Below are 26445 nucleotides of genomic sequence, written 5' to 3'. Positions count from 1 at the left end.
ATCATTTTCATTTAACAATAAACAATCCTTTTAAAAACATTAAAGTAAACAACACATATGCTTACGTAAAAAAACTGTACCTATGACGTCATTTCCTTCCCCGAATTTGTCCGACAATTTACGAAAACTGTCGAGCGCAAAAAGTTAAGTATGACGTCACAGTGATCTGGCGTTTTATATTCCCGCGATACATTTAGAGGTGGATCAAGCATCTGTACTGAATGTAACGTGTAGGAAGTACACAGTAGGGAGTCACCGTTAATACTGATACCGCGCTCACTATTAACGGTGACTCTTTGGCTGATTAGTTTTGTTTTAATGATTTTTTTTTGCTCAGTAAATACACATGCAAGTTCCATGCTAAATTTATTGTCATATTGATCCAATCATTGTATACGTTAGGTAGGTGACAAAAACTTATTAAAAAAGAAAAGTCTGATCATTATTAGATCTACGTGTAGCCACGTCATTTTGTAATGAATAAATAAAAGAAAAAATTAAACTGTTAAAATATCTACATCTATTTGTTATAGTTGCATATGTGGTCAAACCTTTCAATAATATTGGATAGCACACACTAAAAAAAGGGGGGAGGGAACATGTCTACAACGTATAGCGTACAAAAATTAAAAAGATTAAAAACAAAATTGATGTCACAGAGGAAAACTAAAACACCGGTAACAACAAGGAACAAAATGAGAAATAACACAGACACACAATTTATTGATTTTAATGATCATTATTAAAAGGTAAAGAAGAGATAAAAAAAATTAAAAAACTGGCTTTGTGTTTATCAAAATATTTTAATAAGTCTGTTTAACATTTTATTAATGCTCAGTGGTAGTTTTTTGTTTAAGTGTATAAAGCTAGGAAGGGACCATGGGAATAAAAGTTTGATATTTTCCGGTTCCTTGCGGTTGTAAAAGTTTTCGAGACAAAGCCAAAGTTTTTTGGTTTGGTTAAGTCCACGGGTTGCATTTAACAATGATGACAGATGTGTGACTCCTTCTGCGCTCGCCCCAACGGTCACACCGTAAAACATATTATGTTTACGGTGCTACCGTTCTGGCGAGCGCAGCAAGAATTACACATACCTTGCATCATTGTCAACCTAGTGTTATTTAGGTATCAACGAACGTCAAAAATTTTTTAAGAGAGTATTGCTCTACAATAGTTTGTATGCCAAAGGTACTAATTTGAATGGTTATGAGGTTATGATACATTATACATACAGCGCAACCCCCTACCCCGGTCTTTGTTTGTAGGTGTGTAATTTCCCACTTTTTAAATTTAATGGTCTGACTATATGCAATATCTACATAATTTTTTTAACTGTTTATTTTTTTTTCATTTTATTCCTTTTTATTTAGTTCAAAATGTCCTATTGTTTATTTCCTTCCTACTCATATTCTTACCTGCCTACTGTACATGCATGCACAATTAGCTTAAAAATGGATTGATATGACAGTAAAGTATGGCTCTTGCTAGTATATATTTATATAGACTCTATATAAAAAAAAATTAAAAACAAATCATATGTCAATGAGGCAGGTATCGCAGTCTATACCGAAATAACTAGTACACTCATTACAGATGTTTGATCCACCTCTAAATTTATCGCGGGAAATATAGCGCGAGAGCACTGTGACGTCATCTATGACTTTGTTCGTCTTTGTTTACGTTTCTCGACTCTATACGAGGGTATGGAAGCATGTAACAAATCTTTTGAGTCTTGCCAAAGCATATGCGGTACTCAAAGCGTGTCTTCAAACTTTAAGACACCGTAAATTACGAGTTAAAAGTCGACCATTTTTGGCATAGCACCACGGGTAAAAACATTAGAGAGCATTATGGGACGTAGACAAAAAATTTTGTTTGATGAACTGTAGGTTTAGCTCGTTCTTTTTCCCGCGCACACTGGTTCTTAGAGCTCGCTTCGCTCGCCGGCGCTGCGTGCCGACGACCTGCGCTCGCTAATATTTGCAGTTTTATGACTTCAGCAATTGTTTTATATGTTGATACCTCCTACGAAATTGTATTGGAGCTCTATGATTTTAACAATAATCATAGATTTTCGTCAACTAGACAACTAATTTAAGCTCACACACCCACTCCATGTATTCCAACTATGTTCATGTTTTAAGAGACAATGTCAGTAAGCATTGAGCTTCGCATGGAAAGTGAAAATTTTAAAAATCATTAAAACCATACTAAGTCATCAAAGGAGAAGCAAATAACACATTTTTAAGAAATTTTGAGTGATATTTTTTTTGCTTGGTTTCCATGACAGCAAAACAAATGTTTTTGTTCCATACTGTCTATAAGTGAACAAAATCCTTGAAAAATAGAGATCTAAATATACAAAATTGGCCATTTTAGAGTTAAAAATATACCTTTTCAATAGTTTACCTAAAAAGACAGTCATTTGAATAATATAATTTGGATGGAATTATTATTCAATGAAATGACATCATAGTTGCTATGACAACCAGAAGAAGATATGTTTTACTAGATACAGTATTGTCATAAAACAAATACATTTTAAACCCTTTTTTTTAAAAAAAAAGCAACGACCTCTGCAAAAATAAATTATATCAGCATAATGACAGTAGTCAATATTATGTAAGTAAGCAATAAATTTGGGTAGTTGGTTTTCCTAATTTTTTTGGCAGAATGATGAATATTTGCAATTTTCCACCATTTTTATTTCAGTTGGCCCTCTACATAGCCTATAAAAATTATGTATTAGTAAAAGTAAATATAAACTAAACATTCAATATGACTTGATTGTTAAGTTTTTACTTTTTAATGCTTTTTCTTTGTGCTTTAGGTCCATGGCAACGCAATTTTGTCCATAGCAACACCTTTTTGACACATCAAGTCATTAATTTATTATAATACGTTTATTTAACTGCATGTATATAGATTATTTTAATATTATCTTTTTTTAAAATATTATGAGAAGAACATTTTATTATCATATTTTTCTTTTTATTCAATTAAATAATTTCCATAGCAACATAATTTTAACCATAGCAACACATTTTTTTGACACAGAAATCAGACCTAGAATATGTTTTTAATGACTGTACGTATCTATATTTGATATTTTAAAAACATCATTATTTAATTCTTTCCAATCACTTCCATTCTCTTTAGTTTTTCTAAATCATGTCCATAGCAACATTATGTTCTCCCTAGCAACACATTTTTGCCATACAAATCAGACTCGAGATAGGTTTTATAAGCCTTCACACACTTTATGTGTTACAATAATGAAATGTTTAAATTTTAAAACTCATAAAAACTTTACCAAAATAATAAAAAACACATTATGAAAAGGATGTGTATGGCAACACTTATCTGTGTGTGTGTGTGTGTGTGTGTGTGTGTGTGTGTGTGTGTGTGTGTGTGTGTGTGTGTATATATATATATATATATAGAGAGAGAGAGAGAGAGAGAGAGAGAGAGAGAGAGAGAGAGAGAGAGAGAGAGAGAGAGAGAAGGACACACTTTGACGGAGATACAAACTTTATAATTTTGATAAATTTAATCAGTGTTTTTAACAGAAAATTACCATTATACATAGCGGTAATTTTTCAATTGTTTGAATTTGTTTTCTTGTTAAGCAAAATTAACAGCAGAATATACTTAACCTTACTAATTTAATAGAAATGCAATTTTAACCATACAAATTTGTTTAAGGTTAAGTTTTGACTTGGTTACATAAAAAGTTATTGAAATATGTCTTGCTTCTAACAGAAGGTCATCATACATGTATATGAAAATTGTTCATTGCCTAAATTTGTTTTTCCTAATTTTTTTAACAAAATTATCACCCCCGTTTATGACATCTACAATGACTAACCTCAACAGTTCAAAGTGAAGAGTTTCAGTTGAAAATATAAATGATGCATTCACATAGCACACAAACAATACTACATTTTACAAGTGGCCCATGGTTCTTATTGGTCACCTGAGTACCTTCAGTGTGGCTCTTTCAATGTATATTCATGTGCGTTGTAATTATAGGGCTTTTATGAAGTCATTTTTATTATTCCGGGATAGTTTAATCCAAAAAACCTTTCGAAATTCTAAAAAAAAATTATCAAAACGTCATAGCATAACATACAGTGACATAATTGAACAAATCTTAAGAACAAAAACATAATTCGGCAAAAATTACACCACCCTACCCTATACATAATCATTAGAGCCCTGTCCTTACAAGAAAACTCCTGATCCAGGGGCCATGAAATTCATAACTTTGAAAGAGGCATTCTTCCTTATCATAACTATATACTTATTTCATCGGATTAATACCCAGGAGCAAAGATGAATATTTTCAAAGAACTACTGCATTTAGAGCCCCACCCTAACACCAGAACACCTCACCCAGGGCCATGAACTTCCCAATTTAGGAAGAGGCACTCTTCCTCATCATAAATATATACCTGGTATGTACTTTAGTACATATATTAACTTTGGTTTAAATTGGTCCAGTGGTTTCAAAAAAGAAGCTAAAAATGTTCAAAAGTTTACAACCAATGTACAACAAATGATGACGGACAAATACAGATAGCAATAGGTCACTTAAGTGACTCGGGTGGCCTAAAAATAGTGAATCAGAAGTTCTAATAAAATCCTAAAGTGGCCAAGCTTCTAAAATTGTCCAAATCATTTTCAGCTTCTAGGTCCTTTTCTCCAACCATCTGATCACAACAGGAATCCTCCTCCTTTTTAAGTCCAATCTGCAGAAATAGCTGGAAACCTGATTTCCTGAAAGGAACTCATCAATTCTGAAAATGCGCTTTCCTTCTGCATTTCTCACTCTTCTCATCTCGGAGGCTACATCTTCTGGGTCAAGTTTATGACCACTGCTTTCTACAACCTCAAACTTTCAAGAAAGATTTTTGAGATTCAGTGAATCACTTAAACTCGCATTTTGACTTCAAAGCCCATCCTTTGTGAAGAACATCAGCAGAACCAACTGGATATGTGTCTACTTCATTTTCCCCTTGTGTATTCTCCTTATCTGATTCCATCCTTTTTACAAGATGTTTTCTACAATTGGAACACACTCCTGTAAAATGTGAAAAACTATTACAGTAAATGATGGAGATATCATCTAACAAATTCAAACAAGAGGCCCAGAAGCCACATCACTAATCTGAGCAACAATAGCTCATCAAATTAACTTCATGGTATCAGAACAAAATATCTAAAATAACAATTAAGAGTATACCTTGTTTAAAAAAATCTTTAAAATTTACTTCACTTATTCCTATGTAAAACATCAAATCCCTTTTTAAAAGACTTTTCAAAAGATTTTTTCTACTTATATTCCTTGGTTAAAACTGACCCAGTGGTTCTGGAGAGAAGTCAAAAATGCGAAAAGTTTACAGATGGATGGAAAGACAGACAGACATATGGATGTAATCAGAAATTAATCAGAAATGCTCACTTGAGCTTTCAGCTCAGGTGAGATAATAAAAAGCAAATCAATTATTTGATTACCTACGTTTAATTTTGTGTAACTGTTTGAAGAGCCAACATGGCTGAAAGCGCTCGCAGTAAAGAATTTATTTAATTTGGACTGTAACATCGGTCATTACAAAAACTCAGTGGTCCGAAGACTGCGGCCAGGAATTTTTTTATTCCTGCCAGTGAAATTAAAAAATTGACAAGTATGATGAACTTGTAAATATTTTAAAAGCCAAATGTCTAAAACAATTTGTAATCAATTTTGAATGTTACACATATGGATATATGGGGGCAAGTAATTTTTTTTGCAGGCCAATATATTTTGACAGACTACTGATCCTAGGCTTTATTTATCAACAGAGAGAGAGAGAGAGAGAGAGAGAGAGAGAGAGAGAGAAATAAAGATTCTGTGTTTTTAATCTCAATGCCATAATAACCAAAATAATTGACAAACCTGAACCAATTCTAATAAGACAATCATAATACTTCTTCAGGAAGAATGACTGCTCTTTTGTTATGGTTCCTTTTGAATTGCTCTTGCTTTGATGATTACATGTCCATCCAAGGGAACACATCCTACTTGACCTCCATCCAACACCAAGAACATATCTAAATAAGATGTTAAAACTCATTTGTAAATGTGTTTATCATTACTTAACTAATTTTTTTTTCACAAATGCCCACTGCATGGTCAAGTAATGATGCAATCAAAAGTTTTTACACATACTTTTGATATAAGCAATCTGGCAGGCATATTTTTTTAAATTCTACATCCCCAGTTATGTCTACTAATGCTTAATTTTTGTTCCACTGACAGTTTTACAATTGTCACTCAATATTTAAAAATATGGTCAAAATCTTAAATTTTACTTTGCAATTTCTTATTTCACATTTTTTGACTTAGTATGAATCTGTAGACTTAATGCTGGTAGATTAAGTTTCTTGTGTATGCCAAACTTTTTGATGATCTAAAAGAATCTACCTCTATCTGCATTGTAATAATTGATTGATTCACAGTAATGCCAAGATATATTTTGCAACATCAATATTAAAGAAGAGAAAGATAAGTGAGGAAAGACAGAGAGACAATTAAATAAGGAAATGCCCTTAGTTAAATTCACAAGTACAAGTAATAGTGTACACTTCAGTCCATTTATACCTGTACTTATTTTTCCTGATTCAAAACATTAAAAACAAAACAAAGCAAACAACATATGAATTTGTCATTTGCAAGCTAGTGTCTGTCATTGTCAAACTGAAGGCACAGTTACTACAATTAAATTAGATGCTTTGAGAAGGTGATTCCCTTTGGACAGTAGAAACAGTGAAATATGTTATGAATAATATCTACGTGTACTACTTGATTTCCGCAAATACAGCGAAGAAATAAAGAAAGATAATTTGACTGGTGTCATTTTCGTCATATTTAAGCTCATATCGTACTTTTTTAAATATTATTTCATCAAGAAAATTAATGTTTTCAATAAATTAATCAACGAATAAGTTTTTGTTTTCTTTTCTGTGTGGGGAAGGTTCCCTTTCGCAAAATTAGGAGTAAATATTTGTTTTTGAAGATCAATCACACTCATGGAAATCTTTTATCGTTTCATATAATTCAGGTTAACCTTAAATATGTGGTGTGACTGGGACATACATTGTTTATCCGCACAAGTAGGGACAAAGAGTGTAGTAGAATGTTAGCATCATACATGTACTAAGCAAAAATAAAATCTGCCAGTTCTTTTGCTATAACTTGGTACCCTCTTTTTTAAAAAATCGATATCATTGTAAGCTTCATCATGATTTCAAATATCTCGATATTCTATTATATATCTACATGCATTGACAAGTAATGGCCATTGTCATGTTTTTCCTTCTCCATCTTCATTGTTTTTCTCTTGTGCACGCTTAGCTCCCTTTTTTTTAAAATTTAGAATGGCAAACAATTTCAACTGGCTAATTTTATTTACTGTCATTTTCAGGGGGCACATATTTGGATTCTAGCTGCCGACTCACGGGTCAAAATATAAATAGCTCAATAGAATATACAATGTACCAAATAATACCGGTAATATACATGTATGTTAACCTCTTAAAACTGATTGAATATAGCATATGCCCATTATTAATATTAATATATATGTCTAGATATTTGTTTATTTCGCAAATAAATAAAGTGTGATTTCTGTGTGATGCTGATACATGTTAACATGCTACAACATTCAATTCAAGTGTAAGCTTATCATAGAAAATACGTTTAGATACTAGATGTATTTCTAAAAAGGGGAAATTTAAATTTGCATTTTTTCAGTTCAAAATACTAGTATACCCTCTTTAAGGAATTGTGTACAAGTATATGACATAAACCTAATTGTTTTCTATCTCTATTTTTTGTAGTTGATTTTAATCAACTCTCCTATGTACCGGTAGTTACTCTGGCAAACCGGGATTAAAACAGTGTTTGGGCCTAAGCACAAATTGTCACCGCTTGAAAATAATCCATAAATTCGATGTAATGTATGTAGAAGCATTTTTTTTCAAGGAATCTTAATTATAATTATCTTGAAAATAGTAAGATTTAATAGTCAATTTAGATACCTTTGTAGTCGAATGTATTTCTTCGCCAGAGATTAAAAAGACCCGCTCGCTGTCATTGATAATCAAAGTAGCATTTCTACAGCGGTAACGTTTGGAATAAAAGGCAGACCATCCAATCTAAAGAGTTGATTTTATCTTTAAATATTACATGTATACAACATGATTCATATTGGATTTTCTGTCTAAAACTCGGAATTATTGTCGAAAAAGCTCGAGAATTCACAATAGATTTAAAAACGTGCGTAATTATTCAATTACAGCTAAGAATCTACTTGCCCTGAACACTACCTGTTGTTGATTTGAAAATAAATAATAATCAATAAAATCAACAGCCGTCAGAACTTCAGTACTTTGATTTATTAAATGGTCGATTAATCCATCATCATTTTGTAAATCTTTGTAAATGAAATGGGGGTCCTAGTCAAAACTACCCTACCCTGTTTCGACATCTATAGAATATTATTAATTATGTTTTTGCGTTCTGCAAAGTAGCGATGAATAAAAAAAAACAACTTTTACTTTTAGTACAAATTGCGATCAAATATTAAAAATACTTTAATCGCAGCACCGTTATTAAATGTTTTATTTCGCAGTGAAAATAAATTAATCTTTTAGAGGAGATTTTTATCGTAAATAATTTGACACATGTACATGTAATACTTCAGTGTAATCAAATTTTAAAATAATAAAGTATTAGATAAATAAATTTTAAAAATAAGATAAAATAAAAATAAGCAATGAATATATACACATTTTTTAAACCAAGAAATCAATGGGATGAAATTATTATTAATACAATATTATATTGTATTAATTGTTAAAGAAAGTTATTTTCGTAATCGATTGCAATATTTATATATCATTATAGATTATAAATATTACAATTTATATTAATTTGAGAATATGTCAAGAATGTATCATATTAATGTTGATGTAAACAAAAAGATAAAATACAGGATATAGGGATATAGTTCACACTTTGAAAAGTACTCCTATATCACTGTCACACAGCAGTATACCGTATCACACTGTCACACAGCAGGATCATACCTCATCCCAACAACAATATACCTTATCACATATAGCTCATCACATACCAGTATACCTCATCACACTGTCACAAAGCAATATACCTCATCACACTGTCACACAGATATATATACCTCATCACACTGTCACACAGCAATATACCTCATCACACCGTCACACAGCAATATACTGTACCTCATCACACAGCATTATACCTCACTACACTCACACAGCAATATACTGTACCTCACCACACTGTCACACAGCAATATACCTCACTACACTCACAAAGCAATATACTGTACCTCACCACACCCTCACACAGCAATATACTAGTACCTCATCACACTGTCACAAAGCAATATACCTCATTACACCGTCAAACAGCAATATACCTCATCACACCGTCACACGGCAATATACCTCACTACACTGTCACACAAAAATATCTTTGATCACACAGCAAATACCTCATCACACGGCAATATACCTCATCACACTGTCGCACAACAGTATAACTCATCACACTGTCACACAGCAGTTTACCTCATCACACAACAGTATACCTCATTACACAGCATTACAGCTCACCACAAAACAATATACCTCATCACACTGTCACACAACATCATACTTCCACACTACATGTATCACAATGTCCTAACAATACACCTTATCACACTGTCAAAACACTTTGATATTTTGAAACAACACTCTAGTCTATCTCGCTGTCAGACATCAGTCTATCCTATTAAGATTCCATCCTCTCAGACATCACCGTATTTTTTTTTTTTGTAAAAGAATTATATCCTAGTATCATACTCTCAGACAGCACCCATACAATGCTATCAAACAGAAATACACTTTCACACTGCCAGAAAACACGTGATCCTTTTACAAAGATCTATCTGCTTTTACACATAACTCTATCCTACAATTCACGAAGAGATCTACATATTGTCACAATGATATGAAACACTGGCTCGGTGACTTAATTGTAAGTAAAGGTAGGTTCGTTTGTCCTGATGTCCTCCATGTCTAAGATAAAGTCATCATCATCATCGTTCGTCAACCTTAGATGCCTGAAAAAGTCAAAAGTTCTAGCTATTAAAAAATTATCAATAGTATTGTTAATAGAGCTGGATAATCATGACAATTTTGTAGACGCTAATAATCTGCTTAAAAGGAGCTCTGTTTGAGAATAAAGGAGGTTCATCCAAACATACAGCTAAAATATATGGAATTTTTATGTAGAAAAAACCCAGATAATAACATAATTCTAAAATAATTTCAGATCTGAAAGATAACTTTATGACCGGTCTTTTTATTATAACACGGATATGTACAATACTAGTCAAGAAACAGGAAGTCGTCTTTATAATCGAAGATCAATGTAATGCATAAACACCATTCGGTAGCATGAGACTCATTTTGCATCATTCTGATGACAAAATCGTTGAAAGCTTAAAATAAAGATTTGAATAGCCACTGTATTTGTTAGTGTTGTTACCTGATGGTTGAGCTTTTTCTCCTTCTTATATGGAGTATGGCCAGTCCCAACAGTACAAAAAACACGACCAGGCAAACGGATATCACAGCAGCCGTGATCGCTCCTTGACCTGCTAAGTAATCGTAGTTGAAATAGATTGATAAAGACCTGTCTCAAACAGTCGTAGCCCAAATTTGGTACATTGTGTAGTTAAAGCTGTGTTTGATATTTTTTATCAACAGTACATCTAAATCAAGTAAGTAGAATCCGGGGTAAAATCTTAGTTATATTTTTCGGTCGAGGATAATCTATTTATATATCAAATTATATGTTTAACAAAATTAAACTCATATAATTATATATGCTTTTTTGTTAATTCTCAGTGTAGATTCCTAAGTTTCTATTTACGTACCTTTTTGTGGTTTATTAATGTTTCCAGGTTGGTTTGGTTTAGTTGATGTATTAAGCATTTGTTGTGTAGAGGAAACAAATGGAGTAGTTGATGAAAGGTCGTGTCCTTTTGTTATAATTGTTTTCTCTTTTGTATAGTTGGTTTTAATTGATGGTCCATCTGTTCTTGTTACCGTTGGTGTAGATGTCGACGAAGTAGTCGTTGATTTCGTAATACTCGGAGTCTTTGTTACATGGTTACTTGTTTTTCCGCTGGGTTTCACTGAGGATCCCCTTGTAGTTGTTACTGTCAGGTCGGATGTCGTTGTAGTACCCGATTCCGTTGAAATGTTTGATTCTGTCGTTCTGTCTGCATCCATTACTGTTGATTGTGTTGTGGGTATTTTTGTCGCTGTAGAGACATCGTTTGTTGGTATAAGTGCCGTTGATGGTTTAATAGATGTACTTGCTGCAGATATGTTTGTTGTTACGGCTGGTGTAGATTTTGTTGACGTCATAGTTGGTTTTGTTGTCAATGCTGCAGATGTTGTTGAACTAAGTGACTTTGATTTTGTTGTAATGGGAGTAGTTTGATTACTTGTTGTTGGTGTTGCAGTATTAGTATTTGTTGTTGGTGTTGAAGACGATGATAATGATGTCTTCAATACTGTCGTCGATTTTGCTGATAGAGTGCTTGTGCTTGTCGACTTCAGTGTGGTTGTTTCTGTAATAGTGCTAGCTCTTGATGCAAGTGACGATAATGTTGTTGATGGGGAAGATGTTCCGGGTGTTACTGTGGTGGTGCTTGTAGCCTACAAAAGAAATCATTTTTATGTAAGTTTGAATTTTGATATTAAATTTCTTATTAGTAAGTTATTGTAATGGTAGCTTAAGGATGCTCAAGTTGTGTGCATAAAAGGTTTCTTATGATACAAGTTTTTTTTCTATAATTTCGGAAAAACTCAAACATTAAAACTGAAATTATCAAAAAGACCAGACATCATCCTTAGTTTTCCACATGAATATTTTTGATCTATTTAAACAATAGAATGCTATCGTTGGTGGATCATTCTGGATATGAAGGTAGCGACATTGCAGAAAAAATACAATACATTTTGATTATGAAAAGTAAGTAAAATTTACTAAATTACTGTTAACCTACCTAAGTACATTAGCTAAAAGAAACAGCCAAATCGTCTCATGTGAGACTTTGAGCCTGACATCATCATGATTTATTCGTGCAGTCTGTGGTTTTTCTTAGGTCGCTGTAGGTTTCGACCAATCGAAAAAGAGGGCGTGTCAATTTTTAGTTTTGTCAGTTTCTTGTCAGTTTCAGCCGCTGTAGATTTCGACCAATCGATAAATGGGGCGTGTAGATTTCAGTCTGGTTGTTTCTATAGAGCTATGAATTAACTATAAGTTTCCGTAAGAAATAGAAGGAATAATACTTGGAAGATGAAAATATAATAATATACTTACAAAGCATCCTGTTATAAAAGATAGGACAACACTCCCAAGAATGGTCCAAAGTACTACTGTTTTCATTTTCTTCTATTCAAGTCTCTTTATCTATTTTTAGGCTGTCTGGAAGTAAAATAAAAAGATTGCATCATACACAGCATTTATGTATCAAATTAAAGTTAACGCTGATGAACTTTCTGATAGATATTATGTTGTTTTGTTGTTAGGGCTATAGACAATGAATTGCATTAAAGATTATAAATAAATAAAGAAAATCAATTCCTATATGAAAAATTTAAATTTTTGAAAATGTGTTCAAAACCACGTCATTTACGATATTTTGATTCTCAAAAATCGACATATATTAAAGAAGGACGATATCAAATATCCTATACAAAAATTTAGATATTTGAAAATGTGTTCAAAAACCACGTCATTTACAATATATCGACATATATTAAAAAAGGACAATATCAAACTACTCCATGGATGTGCATTCTTAAAATATTTCATCCTGCGTCAAGAAAGTCAATACATTCCTTACAAACCTTCATTTCAACAATAGTCAGTTGATGTAAAAAAAAAAATACTTTACTATAAGCGTTTTAAAAAATATGTTAATCTGTGTTATTAGGCTGAAATAAATTTGGAGCTGGCAATAATGATCATATACATGTATCCATCTGTTCAAGTCCTCAGTCACAACTGGTCGTGCGAGTTCATGATCATTGACCGTGCATGTGCTGCGTGTTTTGTCAGTCCTGGCTTCCGTAGCTAATCGTACAGCGACAAAAGAGATGCAGTGGAACCATTTTAACAGGAGCATGGACTTTGGGTAGTTGGACCAGGTGTCAAACAGCAATGTGACGTAGGCCTGTCTATTTCATTGTTGGCCACTCAGCCATTGCTTTTTGAAATCAAGAAGATATGTCTGGCTTTTGAGCTAAGACTAGGCAATTGGTGTAACATATATTTCATTCTAAACCAGCGTCATTTTTAACTTGTTTGGATGCAAGAAATAGATAGTAACATACTACTGAAAGTCCAAGGCCTTGTTAAAATGGTTCTAATTGCACGTACAACGTCTGACAAACGTTTGACGTGCCAGTCGTAGGTGTCACGTACGGCTTCATTTTGAGACAGTTTGCCACTCGCAACGTGTGATTCCCGTTAAAACTGTTCTTGCGTCTGACGGTTGTTTAGCAATAGACTACATTCTCTTTGTGAATGACAGTATTAACATTTGCTTTGTGAGTCACTTCCAAGTCAAACATACCGATGTCTTTCTTTGCCTCACAACAGTTTTACGGAAAAAAGAATATCAGTTTGCCCGTTGAATAACAATATTTATCACATTTTTAGTTCAATATGCGGTGGATATCACTCATGGGATAAATTTTTGATATTCCACTGTGTGTTGTTACGCCACGTGGCCTCATAATTAAACATTACGTAGCTTTAGGCAGATTATTGACGTAGAATGAAAAAATCACAAAATAATTCAGTTGAAAAGCGTAGAATTATTAATAAATGTGCAGCATTTAATGCTGTTTCAGTTCTTTGGTGTTTTTTTTAAATTGATAAAAATATACCAGAAAATGGGCTGTTTGTTTGTTAATCTTCAAGGAATTATTTTCATTCATAAAGTTGTTGACGTCTTATAGTGAATGTGTTATGCGGCCCACAATTTCAATGTTTACAGAAAGATCAAGGTTTAACAAAAGATCGAGGTATAACTTTCTCTCTCATGATTTGCGATGGTATATGAATTTTATCCGACTCATTGTTTTTGTTCTATCCCCTCGCCTAGGCTCGGGGATAGAAAACACACATCTCGTTGAATAAAATTCATAATTTATATCATGATTGCAAGTCATGAAAGATCTATATTTCTCTTTTAACGTTAAGCATGTACTAAATTTAAAAGTCATTATAAATCAGCTGCAAGCAGGTGAATATCGGAAACGTCAAAAGAACTCAAAGAAAAAGAAAAGTCATTCATGCTGTAGTTGCTGTTTTGGCGAGGGGACTAGCTAAACTAGAAGACTCTAATGAATAATTAAGAAATGAACTCAATTTCTACCCAAGTTATACTCGTATAACCTGGGTTGGGGCAATTTACGCTTTATAATCCGCGAAGCGGATTATAAAAAAGCGTAAATGCTCCAACCCAGGTTATACGAGTATAACTTGGGTAGATATTGAGTTCATTCCTTATAATTTAATTTTCTGGAATTTGCTGTACAAATTGAGTCCGTTTTACTTTTAAAAATGATATAAATCTGTTCAAAATTCAAACGTAACGTCAAGTGAATTAGTACGTTGGTGCATTGTGACGTGCAAACCAGGTTATACAAATTTAACTAAATTTTTCTATCCAATCAAATGCCGCGTTACAACCAGAATTAAATTATTGTTTAATGACATAAAAAATGACGTAATTTTGACGTATATTTACTATGCGTTCAATTTTAATATGTTGATGGTGAGCACAATCGACTTGAAGTCAACATACTACGTGTAACGAAAGGGACAAGTGAGATCTCCTTACGATAATCGTGCATGTGAAATCGTACCTGCCATACCAAATGACTCTCTACCTCTTTCTCACTGATCAGTTTAAATACTACATGTAGTAATCGTCATACTAATAATAATATTCTGGACAGTGTCACAGGCACCAGGATCAAGTAAAGAAATATTGAAAACTGCTACAAATATATCCTTTATGTAATTACAATCTTATCTTTTCATTGTTGAATTTCCTTATCATTATAAAAAAAACATTTTTGAATTGCCAGGATTTGATAGGACTTTATCTTTAAACTTATCTCATAAAGTCCAAAGGACCTCGTGTTATAATCAATGTTAAAAGTTCGTTCTTTATAATCTTCTTGATCTAGAAATCGTGTATTTATGTTTATGAAAATATAACATCCATATCTAAAGATAAGGATGTTGTGCAAATACACGTTTTAAATTCTGTCTTTAAAATGCATATTAACCTTTCCTTTTTATGGTTGTCGATAAAAATACAGGTTATGGTTGTCGTTAAAAATACAGGTTATGCTTGTGAAATTTCGACTATATGCCTGCAACACTAAAGATAGTTCTGCCCGACATCCCAATAATCATTGAATTATTTTTCTATTAAAGATTTAAAGATACACCCATACAGAACTCAGTGCGTACTAATGTCAATCCCCAATGCTTAATTTAGGGCTGAGTAAGTATCTTGTTTATTTATCATACAAATTAATCATGCGCGATAAGATAAAGGAAAAAATTAACAATGACGTTAAAGATAAAATCCCATACTGTTAGAGTGGTTATGCTTACAAAATGGACCCAAACATTGGATAATTTTCCAAAATCAGCATTGTTCGTAAGTTATATGTGGTAAACGAAAGCCTGGCGTAACAGTTATACCAAAGGTGAATATGTAGGCCTACAGCTGAATTAATGATGCATCCTTGCATTTCTTTATAAAATTTATTTTAAGAACTGCTGTACAGATACGCATGAACATATGCATTTTATAACTCAACTTTTACAGCTTCCTTATCTACATGTATTAATAGCTTGACATCTGACATCTCTCAAACTGTTTGCACATCTAAAACATTGTCACAGCACTGATCAAATATGATATTAAAAACAACTTGCATTGGAACTTATATACGTATAATACCGGAAATTTGCGGTTAATTGAAGGTTGGGAGGGGGGGGGGGGGGTGTCTCTATTGGACAGGTTTCCACTCGTTCCTTATCTACATAATACATTTGCATGTACCATTATTTGTAAACATGCTGAAAATTAATTTTTGCATTTACCTGTTCTCTTTTAGGGTGTAAATATTTAAAGAATCGAACAGTACTGAGTGAATGATCAATAGATATTTACCTCTTAGTGCGATCCGTCATGCTATCCAAGTCCACTATAGTCCTACATGTCCTGTATCTCGTGTCAATTACCCAGCCGAAGGCCACGGTTTACATCCTGTATAGGGAAGATAACGTTCCGTTATTACACCTTTATGCAGTCACGTGCTATGTAGTTTATATGTAGTTATCATGTTTTTTTAACATTCAACCGGAAGAATTTGGGAACTGGATTTTTTTAATGTAATGCATGTTTTTACTTATTTTTTTTTTTTTGAAACAATAAACAGCGATATCATTTTGTTTATTCAGTGTTCAGATAAAACGTGGAAGTTTTTAAAAGGATTAGATCTCACGTAGTTGTGTAAAAGAAACCAAAAAGTAGAGATGTAAGTAACTAAAAAAAATTTCTTATACACGTTACATACTTATTAACTGAGTTTTTAATTTGTTTGTGCATATCCGGGAATTTTAAAGCCATACGTGTTCTACCACATTTATAGGACCCCCACAGCATTTCCAGTCAAAACAATCAATAACGATTTTCTGCATAATAATGATAATTTATTTGCATTATCATCTGCAGAAGAAAGATGTTATTCCTGAACAACTTTCTGGCATGTACTGGTAACCATGGTAAAGAATAAGTGTCTCAATTTACAATGTCTCACTACATGAGAGCAGAGCGCAAGCAATTTGTGCGTAATCCGACGGATTTTATCATCAGACCATTACAGAGACAGAGGGAAACCGGGGAGATCTGCGATGTTGTTCTTTGTGTACACGGGAAGGAATTTCGTGCCCATAAAGCCATTCTGGCGTTATGGAGTCCATATTTCCTATCAATGTTTACGTGTGAAATGAGAGAAAAAACATGCGAATTCATCAACCTGTCAGAATCTCTTATTCTAGAAGATCCAGATATATTTGGCTTAGTTTTGGATTATCTTTACACTGGTGCAATAACATTAAATATTTCCAATGTTGAAGATGTTTTAAAGATCACCGATTTTCTCCTGTTGGACGATGTGAAAGACTTCTGTCGTCAATTTTACTTGGATTTGGGAAATCTAGACCTCTCAAATTGTTTGAGGGTGAACTTTCTAGCAGAAAACCACAATCTCCCAGAAGTTGCTGCTGCATGCCGAAATATAATTGAATCAAGATTCCATGACTATCTAATTTTTCATGATGAAATTATTGATCTACCTCCACAAAATCTATTCAGGTTGCTTGAGACACCAAGAGTTGTTCACAATACAAACTACAATGATTTAAAACGATTAGTTAAACGATGGACAGACCATGAAAAGTCTTCTCGTGTTGTTTACTTTGATGATCTGGTATCATGCATCAAGCTTTGTCTTTATGATTCATGTGAAGTTACCAGCACCATCGCCAGCTTTGAAATCAAGAAGAAAACTCATATGCAGTCCTCGCTCTGTGAGAAAAACAGTGAACCTAGTAGCCATCTGAGTCATCGATTTGAAAATGTCCTGCACAGTTCCATTAACTACGGAGATGGGGTTAGCCCTGTTCTGTATGCAGTTGTCAGTAATCCTGGGATGAAATATTTCAAAATGCTTGTCTATAGCATTTTGGACCAAAAGTGGTGTCACTTCAACATGTTAGGTGACAAACTTATTCATTTTATACCATCAAGGCAAAATGTTTCCAGTATGGTTGCTCATGGAAATTACTTATACTTGTATCTATGCTCAAGTTTTCCGTATCCGACGGATATGTTGAAGGTGAACGTTCTTGCTTTGGATCTTCTGAAGGGGCAACCGACTCTTTATTCCTTTAAAACAGGGGACTTCTACAATCCATGCTATCGAACAACGTTAACCAATCACAAATCTGTACCCCCTGCCATTGTTGCTTGTGGACCTCATCTCTATATTATTGGAAACAAGGAAGGCACTGGAAATTTGTTTTTGTGCAACATGAATAACTCTCAGTACAGGTGCTTTCAAATCCCAGGAGCAAGATTTATATCTCTTGCTCGAATGGCTGTAAAAAATGATCGTTATATCTTCCTGTGGTTTCGACACAGAACAGGGCCATCAGAAGAATTCTGCATTAAAAAATCAGTTGGATTTGCAATGTTTGACTCTAGATCAAAAATCTTTAATTCTTGGGAAATTTCCCCACCAGAAATTTCCTACGATGAATTTGCTAAACCTTACACCCTTTGTGTTAGAGATGAAACACTTTTGATATTCCTCCCAGGAAAACCAGCATTGGTTTTGGATGAAGTTCGCTGCAAATGGATCACTTCTCTGAGAAAGCTACCAAGCATGGGCCTCCAAATGGACATTCAGACAGACTCCTACGGATTTCATATACAAGCAGCAACAGACTCTGGCATATTTCTTCTAAGTAACGGTGCCCCTTTCACCACCTCTATGACGGAAATCAGCGAGATGTTTCCGTCGGCCGTCATCCACAAACCGCCGCCCATTGACAACATATCTTTGGTGACTGCGGGACAGATGAATAGATCTGATATCCAGGAACTTGAGTCTTTTTCCCGGTATGACGACTCCTACACCTCAGCTCTCCAGGTCACCCTGAGGTTCTCGGACCAGGACACAGAGGAAAGCGGAACCTCACCCTCTGATCAAGACTCAGACAATGGCTACGAATATGATGATGACATCTACGATTATGACTATGACATTGATGGAGACTTTGGATTCTAAGTCTTTAATACCCTTTTTTGTATTATTTTGTTCATTTGTAAAGCTTGATACTAGAATTGCATGTTACTTCTGGCTTATCATAGAGGCACTCTGATGTGTTCCATCTTATACATGTAGGCCTCATTTATACATGTAACATATGTTTTAGAAGACTTACTATAATATAATTATTTTTTATTTTATAGATTTCATAAACATCTGGACTATTTTTACAACTCCAGTGCTTACATATACATTTATTTTGCATTGTAATGTACAGGTTATGAGCTTATGTACTTTTTGAAAATCATTACTATTATGATGATTTTCATGTACATGTAAACTTGTTTTCTTTATCTTATGATCTAGTCATGATGTAGCATAATGATAAATGCTTTTGCCTCCTATTATTTGTGTTGACTATTTACATAAATTTAATCGTTTTATGCAGATACTTTTGACATACATGTATACTAGACAGTACTATAAGCTTATATTATGGCTTTTGATAGTATTTATTTATTTTGCCTTTTTAGGGTTCGGAAAGGATGGGGGATGTCGAAGTTAATCTCTCAAACTGTGTGTCACTGTTTTGGGAGGAGTGAGTTTAATGCAAGACTATATATGTATTGATGAGTTTATGTGAACAGGAGTGTTTAATATAAAAAATAACAGATACATGTATTTATCTTTTAAAGTATGTAAGAGAGTTAACACATAAACTTTTTATAAAATATGCATTAAAGTTTACATGTAAAATGTTGTACATTGTATGCATGTATATCCGTAACGAAGTGATATCTGATTTAAAACATGTAATTTAACATTTTCACTGGAACTAATTGTAATTGTTAATATCAATATGTCAAAATTAAACTGATTAAATAATGAACAATAGTGCAACATTTTTGATAAAGTGAAATAAAATTTTCTGTCTTAAAGTGTGTTTAGCTAAGTAACAGAAAAAGGAGCATTCTTTCAAGATATTTAACTGAATTACTAGACAGGTGCTCTATGGAGAGGTCAACTGAGGTCGATTTTCAATATATTTTACAGCAGAAAAAAAACCCAAAAACAAATCACTTTGTGATATCAATCATTGTAATGATCGAAAAATGCCGAAATGATTTAATCGAACATTATGCAAAGGTCCAAGCAGTTTTTGTTGCCCTGAGTTGCGAATCATTTGGCGTAGTGAACTGTTAAAAATATTAAGTATAAGCTTGCAGATTCATGGAACGCCTCAACAGACTTAAGCCATTGTGGACGTTATTGATGTTTTGATAAAGCTTATTCATGATACATATACTACAAATGTATTAAGTTTGTTCTTTCTGTTTCCGGGCTATTAACGCCAAGACACAAAGACTGAATCCCGTTGCATATTTAGATACATACATGACTGTACTTATATATGAACGAAATGTAATGAAAAAGTTGTTCCGTGTGCTATTTGCCGCTTAAATTTTGCCACCCATTGTCTGTACAAAACGATATCATTTGAATAACAATCTCGGACACATTATTTTATCGAATGCTATAGTATAGTTTAATCCAAGACAAAACAATGTAAACTAATTTATTTTAGATTAATTTATTGGCGAAAATAGTAAGTTTATACGCGTTTCATTCCCACCTAAAACAAAAAGAAGATAATAATAAAAGCCTGGCGCTTTAAAAAAAAATATTTAAGCCAAATCCTTTCTATAAGCCTAGTATAAGAAAACCGCCAAATTTAAAACGACAATGACGTCACAATTCAGTTGACGTTAACAGTTTCAAAACAATGCCAAGGTCCGTTCCGAGAAACGAAAAAGTCATGTTTCTAACTGCGATTTACGACCATGGGTGTCGTCTTGAAATCCCGCCACGAATGAAATATTCCAACGTCATTGACTCCGATTCGCTTCCGAAAAGCAGGAAGAAAGGTAATTAATACATGTAAATATGTGTTTGTATGTGCGTCTGTGTGTCTTGAATAAATCTGATACCTAAAGTATCAACTGATATGTAAGAACGAAAAACTAGACTATCGGTCATAATTTACATACACATGTGTATACTGTGTCAGGAATCTATTTGAAATGACACATTTTTAACTATACAACATGGGCTGTAACTTCTGAATAACTTTGCTTCACCTAATTTATTGCCTCAAAGTTGCAATAAAAAATCATTGCTTTCCTAATCAACGAGGCCGAGTCTAATTATTTCTTATCCTAAATATTTTGATGAACTTTTTGTATGTAGTTTTACTTTAATACAAACTCTTTTTAGATAAAAGAAATATTTTTTTACCTTCCAAATTTCCTAGGGTGTCGTTCCGGAAGTTATAGATACTATGGGACCCTAAGGGAGTTGGTTGAAAACAAGTTTTCTTATTTTCCCCATATATTTTGTAATTCTGCCCTATGGATTTCTTTTTCTTTAAATTTCAAATATATGAAAACGAAATATATATATAAAAGCAATCAAATAATGAAATTTTCCAAAAAATAAAAATAAAAATAATAAAATGAATAAAAATTATCTCTCGGTTTTGTCAAGGGATAGTACATGTATCAAATACGACCCCCTTCCAGAAAAAAGGGCAATGGAAAGTCGATTGGGTCAATGAAAGAAATATGATTTCTGAGTAAACTCATATTTCAGTCTGAGCAGTTTGAAATGTCAAATATTTCTGTTATTTTTGTTTTGAACTTGCACATTATATTTTAAAGGAGAAAACAAATGCACTAAACCCGATCCATCAGTTCACAATATACCGCCATCTCATTGGCCACCGAAGGACACGCCCATTTTACCAATCAGCTCAAGTGCTAACGAGGTACATATATAGTATTGATAATACGCATGGAGAAAAGGACAGCCCCATTTTGCAATTTTATATCTTTCAAAGTAAATTATAAAATGACTTCTTTTAAAATTAATAATTTATTAACTTTCTCGGTATATTTTTGAAACATACATGTAGCTCAGACGGTGAAGTTGTAAAAGCACGGTTTCGAATTCTTGCTGAAACACCGCTATTCGCTAATTTACACCCAGAATAAGATAACTTTTAGAGTATCTTTTATGATTTCAGTGGATGGTTTAAATGATCTCAACATTAATATTTAAACTAATTTTTATAAAGGTGTGGAATTCTTGTACCAGAGAATCCCGTCGGAGAAATTATCGTCGAACATATAACTTATCTAACAGGGCTTTAGGCGACGGACAGAGAGAAGACCAAGTCCAACTAGATCCAAAGTAAGTTTACTATTCATCTAGCCCAGGTTAATTATGTAATGCATGATCACACGACTATAATTCTTATCAATACATGCAGTATCAGAAAATTAAATGATTTAAATTTGAAAGATTATCTTCCTAAATAAATATAGTCTTTCTGCGTCGGACAACTATGAAGTGAGAAGAATTCTTCACAAACTTGAACGACTCCCGCCCGACCAAAGAAAACTGGTCATAGACGACATTCGTCCGGAAGACTTCAGCTCACAGGAATACGCAAGGATCCGGGCTATAAATGGGGACAGAGCGAAAGATTATCTACATGTTAGTATCGCTTTTTTAACATATATTGTCCATGAATACCTCTTGTACTTAAAATATGTATGATGTTTAACAGAGAAAGTTACAATTCCGCACGTTTTTTTTAGACAATAAAGAACGTATTTGTGGAGAAAGGGTTCGGACAAGCACCAGAAACGGATGATCCAGCTGTACTCTCGCGAGAACTCAAACGTCGTACGAGATTTGCCATGTTAGGTTATTGATACATGCAGAGGCATAAATAACATGTTATTTAAAGATGATCCTAGACGAATATTCATAGTACTGGAAAGAATATTGTAAATGAGTGTCACAATGGAAAGAAAACTGATAACAGATCTTGGATTTTTATACATTGAAAACTGATTTGATGCAAACATTTTGGTCACATTAAGACACAAATGTACAGAAATACCTAATTTTCTACATGTATTAAGTATCAATTATAGGAAAGATTTCAGGTGTATGTATTTGGCAATTTTAATCACGTGTTCTCCTGTACTGTAAAGAATGACAAAATGTGGATTTATATATGCATTACTGTTGTCACATGCAGAAAATATTATCATCTATCATTGTAAGCTTTCACAAACGGATTGAGAGAGAGAGAGAGAGAGAGAGAGAGAGAGAGAGAGAGAGAGAGAGAGCATACAAAATACCTGTAAACTTACATTAAATTATGAAATATTTTAATTAAACTACATGTATTAAAGAACAAACTATGTACAGATTCTTTGCAACAAAATAAAAAGTCGTCCAAATCAAAACACCAATGTAATATCAATAATTTAAAAAAAAGGACAATTACAATTACATCTACATGTAGACAAAAGTGGAAACACCGGTATTGGAGTAATATCGGACATACATGTACATGGTGTTGCTTATATACTTGTATATCATCATGAAAATATAAATATATATATTGTAAGTCATTTTGCAAGTCACTACATTAATCTCATAGGAGTCCATGTGGTATATATTAACTATCAAGTCTTTCTCCTGGTCAGTACTTTTTGTCTCTACCATGTGGAGCCATGAAGTCGAGGTCGGGTCCTATACACACTATTCCGTACTGGTTGATTGAGCGGTGACTCATCTGTAAAACCAATCATATCATCTGTTATTCAGACAGCAGAAAAAAGATTGATTCAAACCTTCATTCAACTTATTAAATATGCATAAAAGAAAATTTGACAGTTTGAGACTTAGTCTAACGTATTTAACAAATTAAACTAAGTTTGAATATATATACGAGTATGTACATGTTGACCTTTTTATCACCTTTTGAACACGTGATTTTGCTTACTACTTTTTAAAAAAAGATCTTTCTGATTCATTGAAATTAGACCTCTTCCCAGACATGTGGTTACATGTTAAAGTCATCACGACGGTATTAACCCTTTTACATTAAAGTCATGTACGTGTTTCATTGGTATCAATAATAAAAGACAATAGGTTTTATATATAATATTATATTATATATAATAATATATCAATAGGTTTTTACCATGTAATACATACAGCAATTCTTATCAATGGGTTCTTACCATGTAATGTTTCTTTATATGTTCCATATTAATTGTTTCTGCGATTCCTGGTATTTGATAAATATCCCTTACATACGGCCATATGTTAGGATAGTCAAGTATCCTCTTCTTGTTACACTGGTAAGTGAAAAAAAACCATTCACTGACTAATAAATCAACAACTTCTTTTGTTAAAACAAGTATTACATTAATCTATAATGCTAGGCCATGCATATGATAGTTAAACTAATTTCAGCAATCATATGTATCAATCTTAAAAATGTTTTAATTTGCTTGCGTGAATGTGTGTAATATTCAAATCGTGCATACTTTGAAATGTTGCTCGTAAACTGAATCAAAGCGGACCAATGTAACGAACAACCGGATGTCGGCCTCTGTTAAACTGGATCCGACCAGATATCGTTGCTTGGACAAAATGGACTCCACCTGTTTTAAACGTAGACAAGAATTAGCACATGGATTCATATAGATTTTCTCTAGAGAATTTCGGTTTAATTACATGTTGCGCTATTATATTACCTTATCCAGGGCATCAAAAAGGCCGATCACCGCTTCGTCGTAAGCTTCTTGTGTCCTGGCAAATCCAGCCCTGTATACCCCATTGTTTATGTTTCTTGAAAACAAGAGCAGACGACAGTCACATTTTCAAACAAAAACTCATTCACAATTCGACTAAGATATATTACGCATCCTTTAAGAGTATATGTGCGATGAATATGTGCTTTGGGTAATCTCACAGATATGTAAGAGTATGGGAAGCAATGCGAATTAAAAGGGCAGACTATAATTATACCTGATTTGCTACAATTTACAGATCTGTAGTAATTTTGCAAAACGTTTAGTATCAAAACAATAAATAAACGTAACGTATTGTACAGTTGGAATGAAACTTACGGGTATATCCACTCATTTATGTCTTCAATAGATTTTCTCAGATTCTCAGGATAAAAATCCAATTGTTTTTGTTCCTCAGTTTTGCAGAAGTCGTTGAATTCTGAGTTGAGCATTCTGATGATTTCGCTCGATTCGTTGTTTACGATCGTCTTTGTCTGTTTGTCCCATAATACAGGAACTGTTACACTTTTATTGTAATCTGTGAACGATATCTGATTTATTATTATAACAAGACATTACATGTATATGAGAGAAAAATCCTTTTATAATACATCGATTTAGAACATTATATTGATAAAGGTACTACATGTATCAGGCACGTAGCATCAGGGGGGGGGGGGGGGGGCACTTTTTTTTCGCAGCAACTATTTTTTTTAAATTTACATATAAAAAATAGAATTATCATGGAGTTGCCCCCCCCCACTCTTTTGGGAGTATGTAAAAAATTGATATGAAAATAAGGAAATTAGGAGTGTAATTGAAGTCATATAATACACCAGCCCCCCCCCCCCCCTCCATATTAGGTTTTTGAAGATTTGGGGAATTTTAAAATTTGCGTTTTTTTTTTTTTTTGCTTGTCAAATTTTTTTGGATGAGTCTGCCCCCCCCCCCCACACTTTCAAAAACGATGCTACGTGCCTGTGTATTATATAGTACATTATTTATGACTTTTGTTTAATTTTAAATCTAATTCGTAACTTTTCGGATTAAATTGTGAGCAATTGCATGATTAACTATATGTGAACGTTTCGAAATAACAACTGCAAAATTTTTTATCGACACAATCACTTTACGTATTAAAATTTAATCGTTCAATGGCAAACCTGGATCAACTTTCCTGTAAACCTCTTTTAAGTATTTGACGCTATTGACAGTATCGGGAGTACAGCCATCTCTCTGAAGAAAAAAAACCAATTAAAATTTTACAAAACTCCAAATCAATACATGATTTATACATGATTGTATGTTGAGCTTCTTGCGTATTTTTAAAAATGTTATCTGGTGCAATAAACGTCAAGTTGAACCTTTTCGTTGAATTCCCATCCAGTCTCAAAATTTAACAGCCAATCAACTACGTTAACGGATATGACATCATCCAACCCTTTTAACTTCCGGAGGATCAGCGTCCTATGAGCCCATGGACAGGCCAAAGAAACGTAGAGATGATAGCGACCAGGTTGTGCCTTAAAGCCAGAAGACCCGTCAGCTATTGATTAAAAAAGAGATGCACATTACAATGATTCTGGATAATTATACAACCACTTGAATGCCCTTGTTGATAGATATCAGTAATACGTCTCTCTATCTACATATCATAAGCAAAAAAAAAATCAAAATAATCAGTTTTACGGACTGTGGTTTATTTGTTTTTAGTATTATGTCATTTTACATGTACATGTATATAATACCTGTCACCCAGTTTCGGAAG

At 33.3% G+C, this 26445-nt stretch overlaps 3 protein-coding genes, 1 long non-coding RNA gene and 1 other non-coding gene across 7 annotated transcripts in view; 2 read left to right on the top strand and 3 right to left on the bottom strand.

Annotated features, from left to right (window-relative positions):
- Nucleotides 1-4803: 4803 nt before the first annotated feature.
- Nucleotides 4804-6759, bottom strand: LOC136276528 (uncharacterized). Its single transcript, XR_010715014.1, has 2 exons — nucleotides 5939-6759; nucleotides 4804-5083 (listed from the first exon to the last, which is right to left on the bottom strand). It is a non-coding gene; the product is annotated as an uncharacterized lncRNA (long non-coding RNA).
- A 4444-nt stretch (nucleotides 6760-11203) lies between these two features.
- On the bottom strand, nucleotides 11204-16515 carry LOC105321340 (uncharacterized). Its single transcript, XR_010714587.1, has 3 exons — nucleotides 16356-16515; nucleotides 12470-12574; nucleotides 11204-11802 (listed from the first exon to the last, which is right to left on the bottom strand). It is a non-coding gene; the product is annotated as an uncharacterized protein (transcript).
- A 71-nt stretch (nucleotides 16516-16586) lies between these two features.
- Nucleotides 16587-19915, top strand: LOC105321341 (uncharacterized). Its single transcript, XM_011419608.4, has 2 exons — nucleotides 16587-16722; nucleotides 16920-19915. The coding sequence occupies exon 2, from the start codon at nucleotides 16996-16998 to the stop codon at nucleotides 19036-19038; it is 2043 nt and encodes a 680-aa protein (XP_011417910.3). The 5' UTR covers nucleotides 16587-16722; nucleotides 16920-16995; the 3' UTR covers nucleotides 19039-19915.
- Nucleotides 19916-20771: 856 nt separating this feature from the next.
- Nucleotides 20772-22906, top strand: LOC105340908 (uncharacterized). Its single transcript, XM_034461766.2, has 5 exons — nucleotides 20772-20945; nucleotides 21738-21844; nucleotides 22154-22269; nucleotides 22404-22575; nucleotides 22680-22906. The coding sequence occupies exons 1-5, from the start codon at nucleotides 20804-20806 to the stop codon at nucleotides 22794-22796; spliced, it is 654 nt and encodes a 217-aa protein (XP_034317657.2). The 5' UTR covers nucleotides 20772-20803; the 3' UTR covers nucleotides 22797-22906.
- The window catches only part of LOC105321344 (glutathionyl-hydroquinone reductase YqjG), a 47294-nt gene continuing 43267 nt past the window's right edge, over nucleotides 22419-26445 (bottom strand). For all 3 annotated transcript variants that reach the window (XM_034461761.2, XM_011419609.4, XM_066087193.1), the window contains 8 exons: nucleotides 26426-26445; nucleotides 26042-26223; nucleotides 25841-25913; nucleotides 25017-25215; nucleotides 24642-24735; nucleotides 24432-24548; nucleotides 24123-24239; nucleotides 22419-23671 (listed from right to left, as the gene is read on the bottom strand). In XM_034461761.2, the coding sequence (XP_034317652.2) occupies nucleotides 23579-23671; nucleotides 24123-24239; nucleotides 24432-24548; nucleotides 24642-24735; nucleotides 25017-25215; nucleotides 25841-25913; nucleotides 26042-26223; nucleotides 26426-26445 (895 nt within the window). In that variant the 3' untranslated portion in view covers nucleotides 22419-23578. The remainder of the gene's footprint in view (nucleotides 23672-24122; nucleotides 24240-24431; nucleotides 24549-24641; nucleotides 24736-25016; nucleotides 25216-25840; nucleotides 25914-26041; nucleotides 26224-26425) is intronic.

The sequence above is a fragment of the Magallana gigas genome, chromosome 6 (assembly GCF_963853765.1).
Source record: "Magallana gigas chromosome 6, xbMagGiga1.1, whole genome shotgun sequence".
In the NCBI taxonomy this organism is placed as follows: Eukaryota; Metazoa; Mollusca; class Bivalvia; order Ostreida; family Ostreidae; genus Magallana; species Magallana gigas.
Note: the sequence above shows the minus strand (reverse complement) of the source record. Positions and strands in the feature narration are given on the sequence as shown.

Excerpts from the sequence above, each read along its gene's own strand:
- LOC105321341 (XM_011419608.4), top strand. The coding sequence starts at position 16,996 with ATGTCTCACTACATGAGAGCAGAGCGCAAGCAATTTGTGCGTAATCCG.
- LOC105340908 (XM_034461766.2), top strand. The coding sequence starts at position 20,804 with ATGCCAAGGTCCGTTCCGAGAAACGAAAAAGTCATGTTTCTAACTGCG. Across the intron at positions 20,946-21,737 it reads TCCGAAAAGCAGGAAGAAAG|GAGAAAACAAATGCACTAAA; the intron begins GTAATTAATACA and ends TATATTTTAAAG. Across the intron at positions 22,270-22,403 it reads CAAGTCCAACTAGATCCAAA|TCTTTCTGCGTCGGACAACT; the intron begins GTAAGTTTACTA and ends AAATAAATATAG.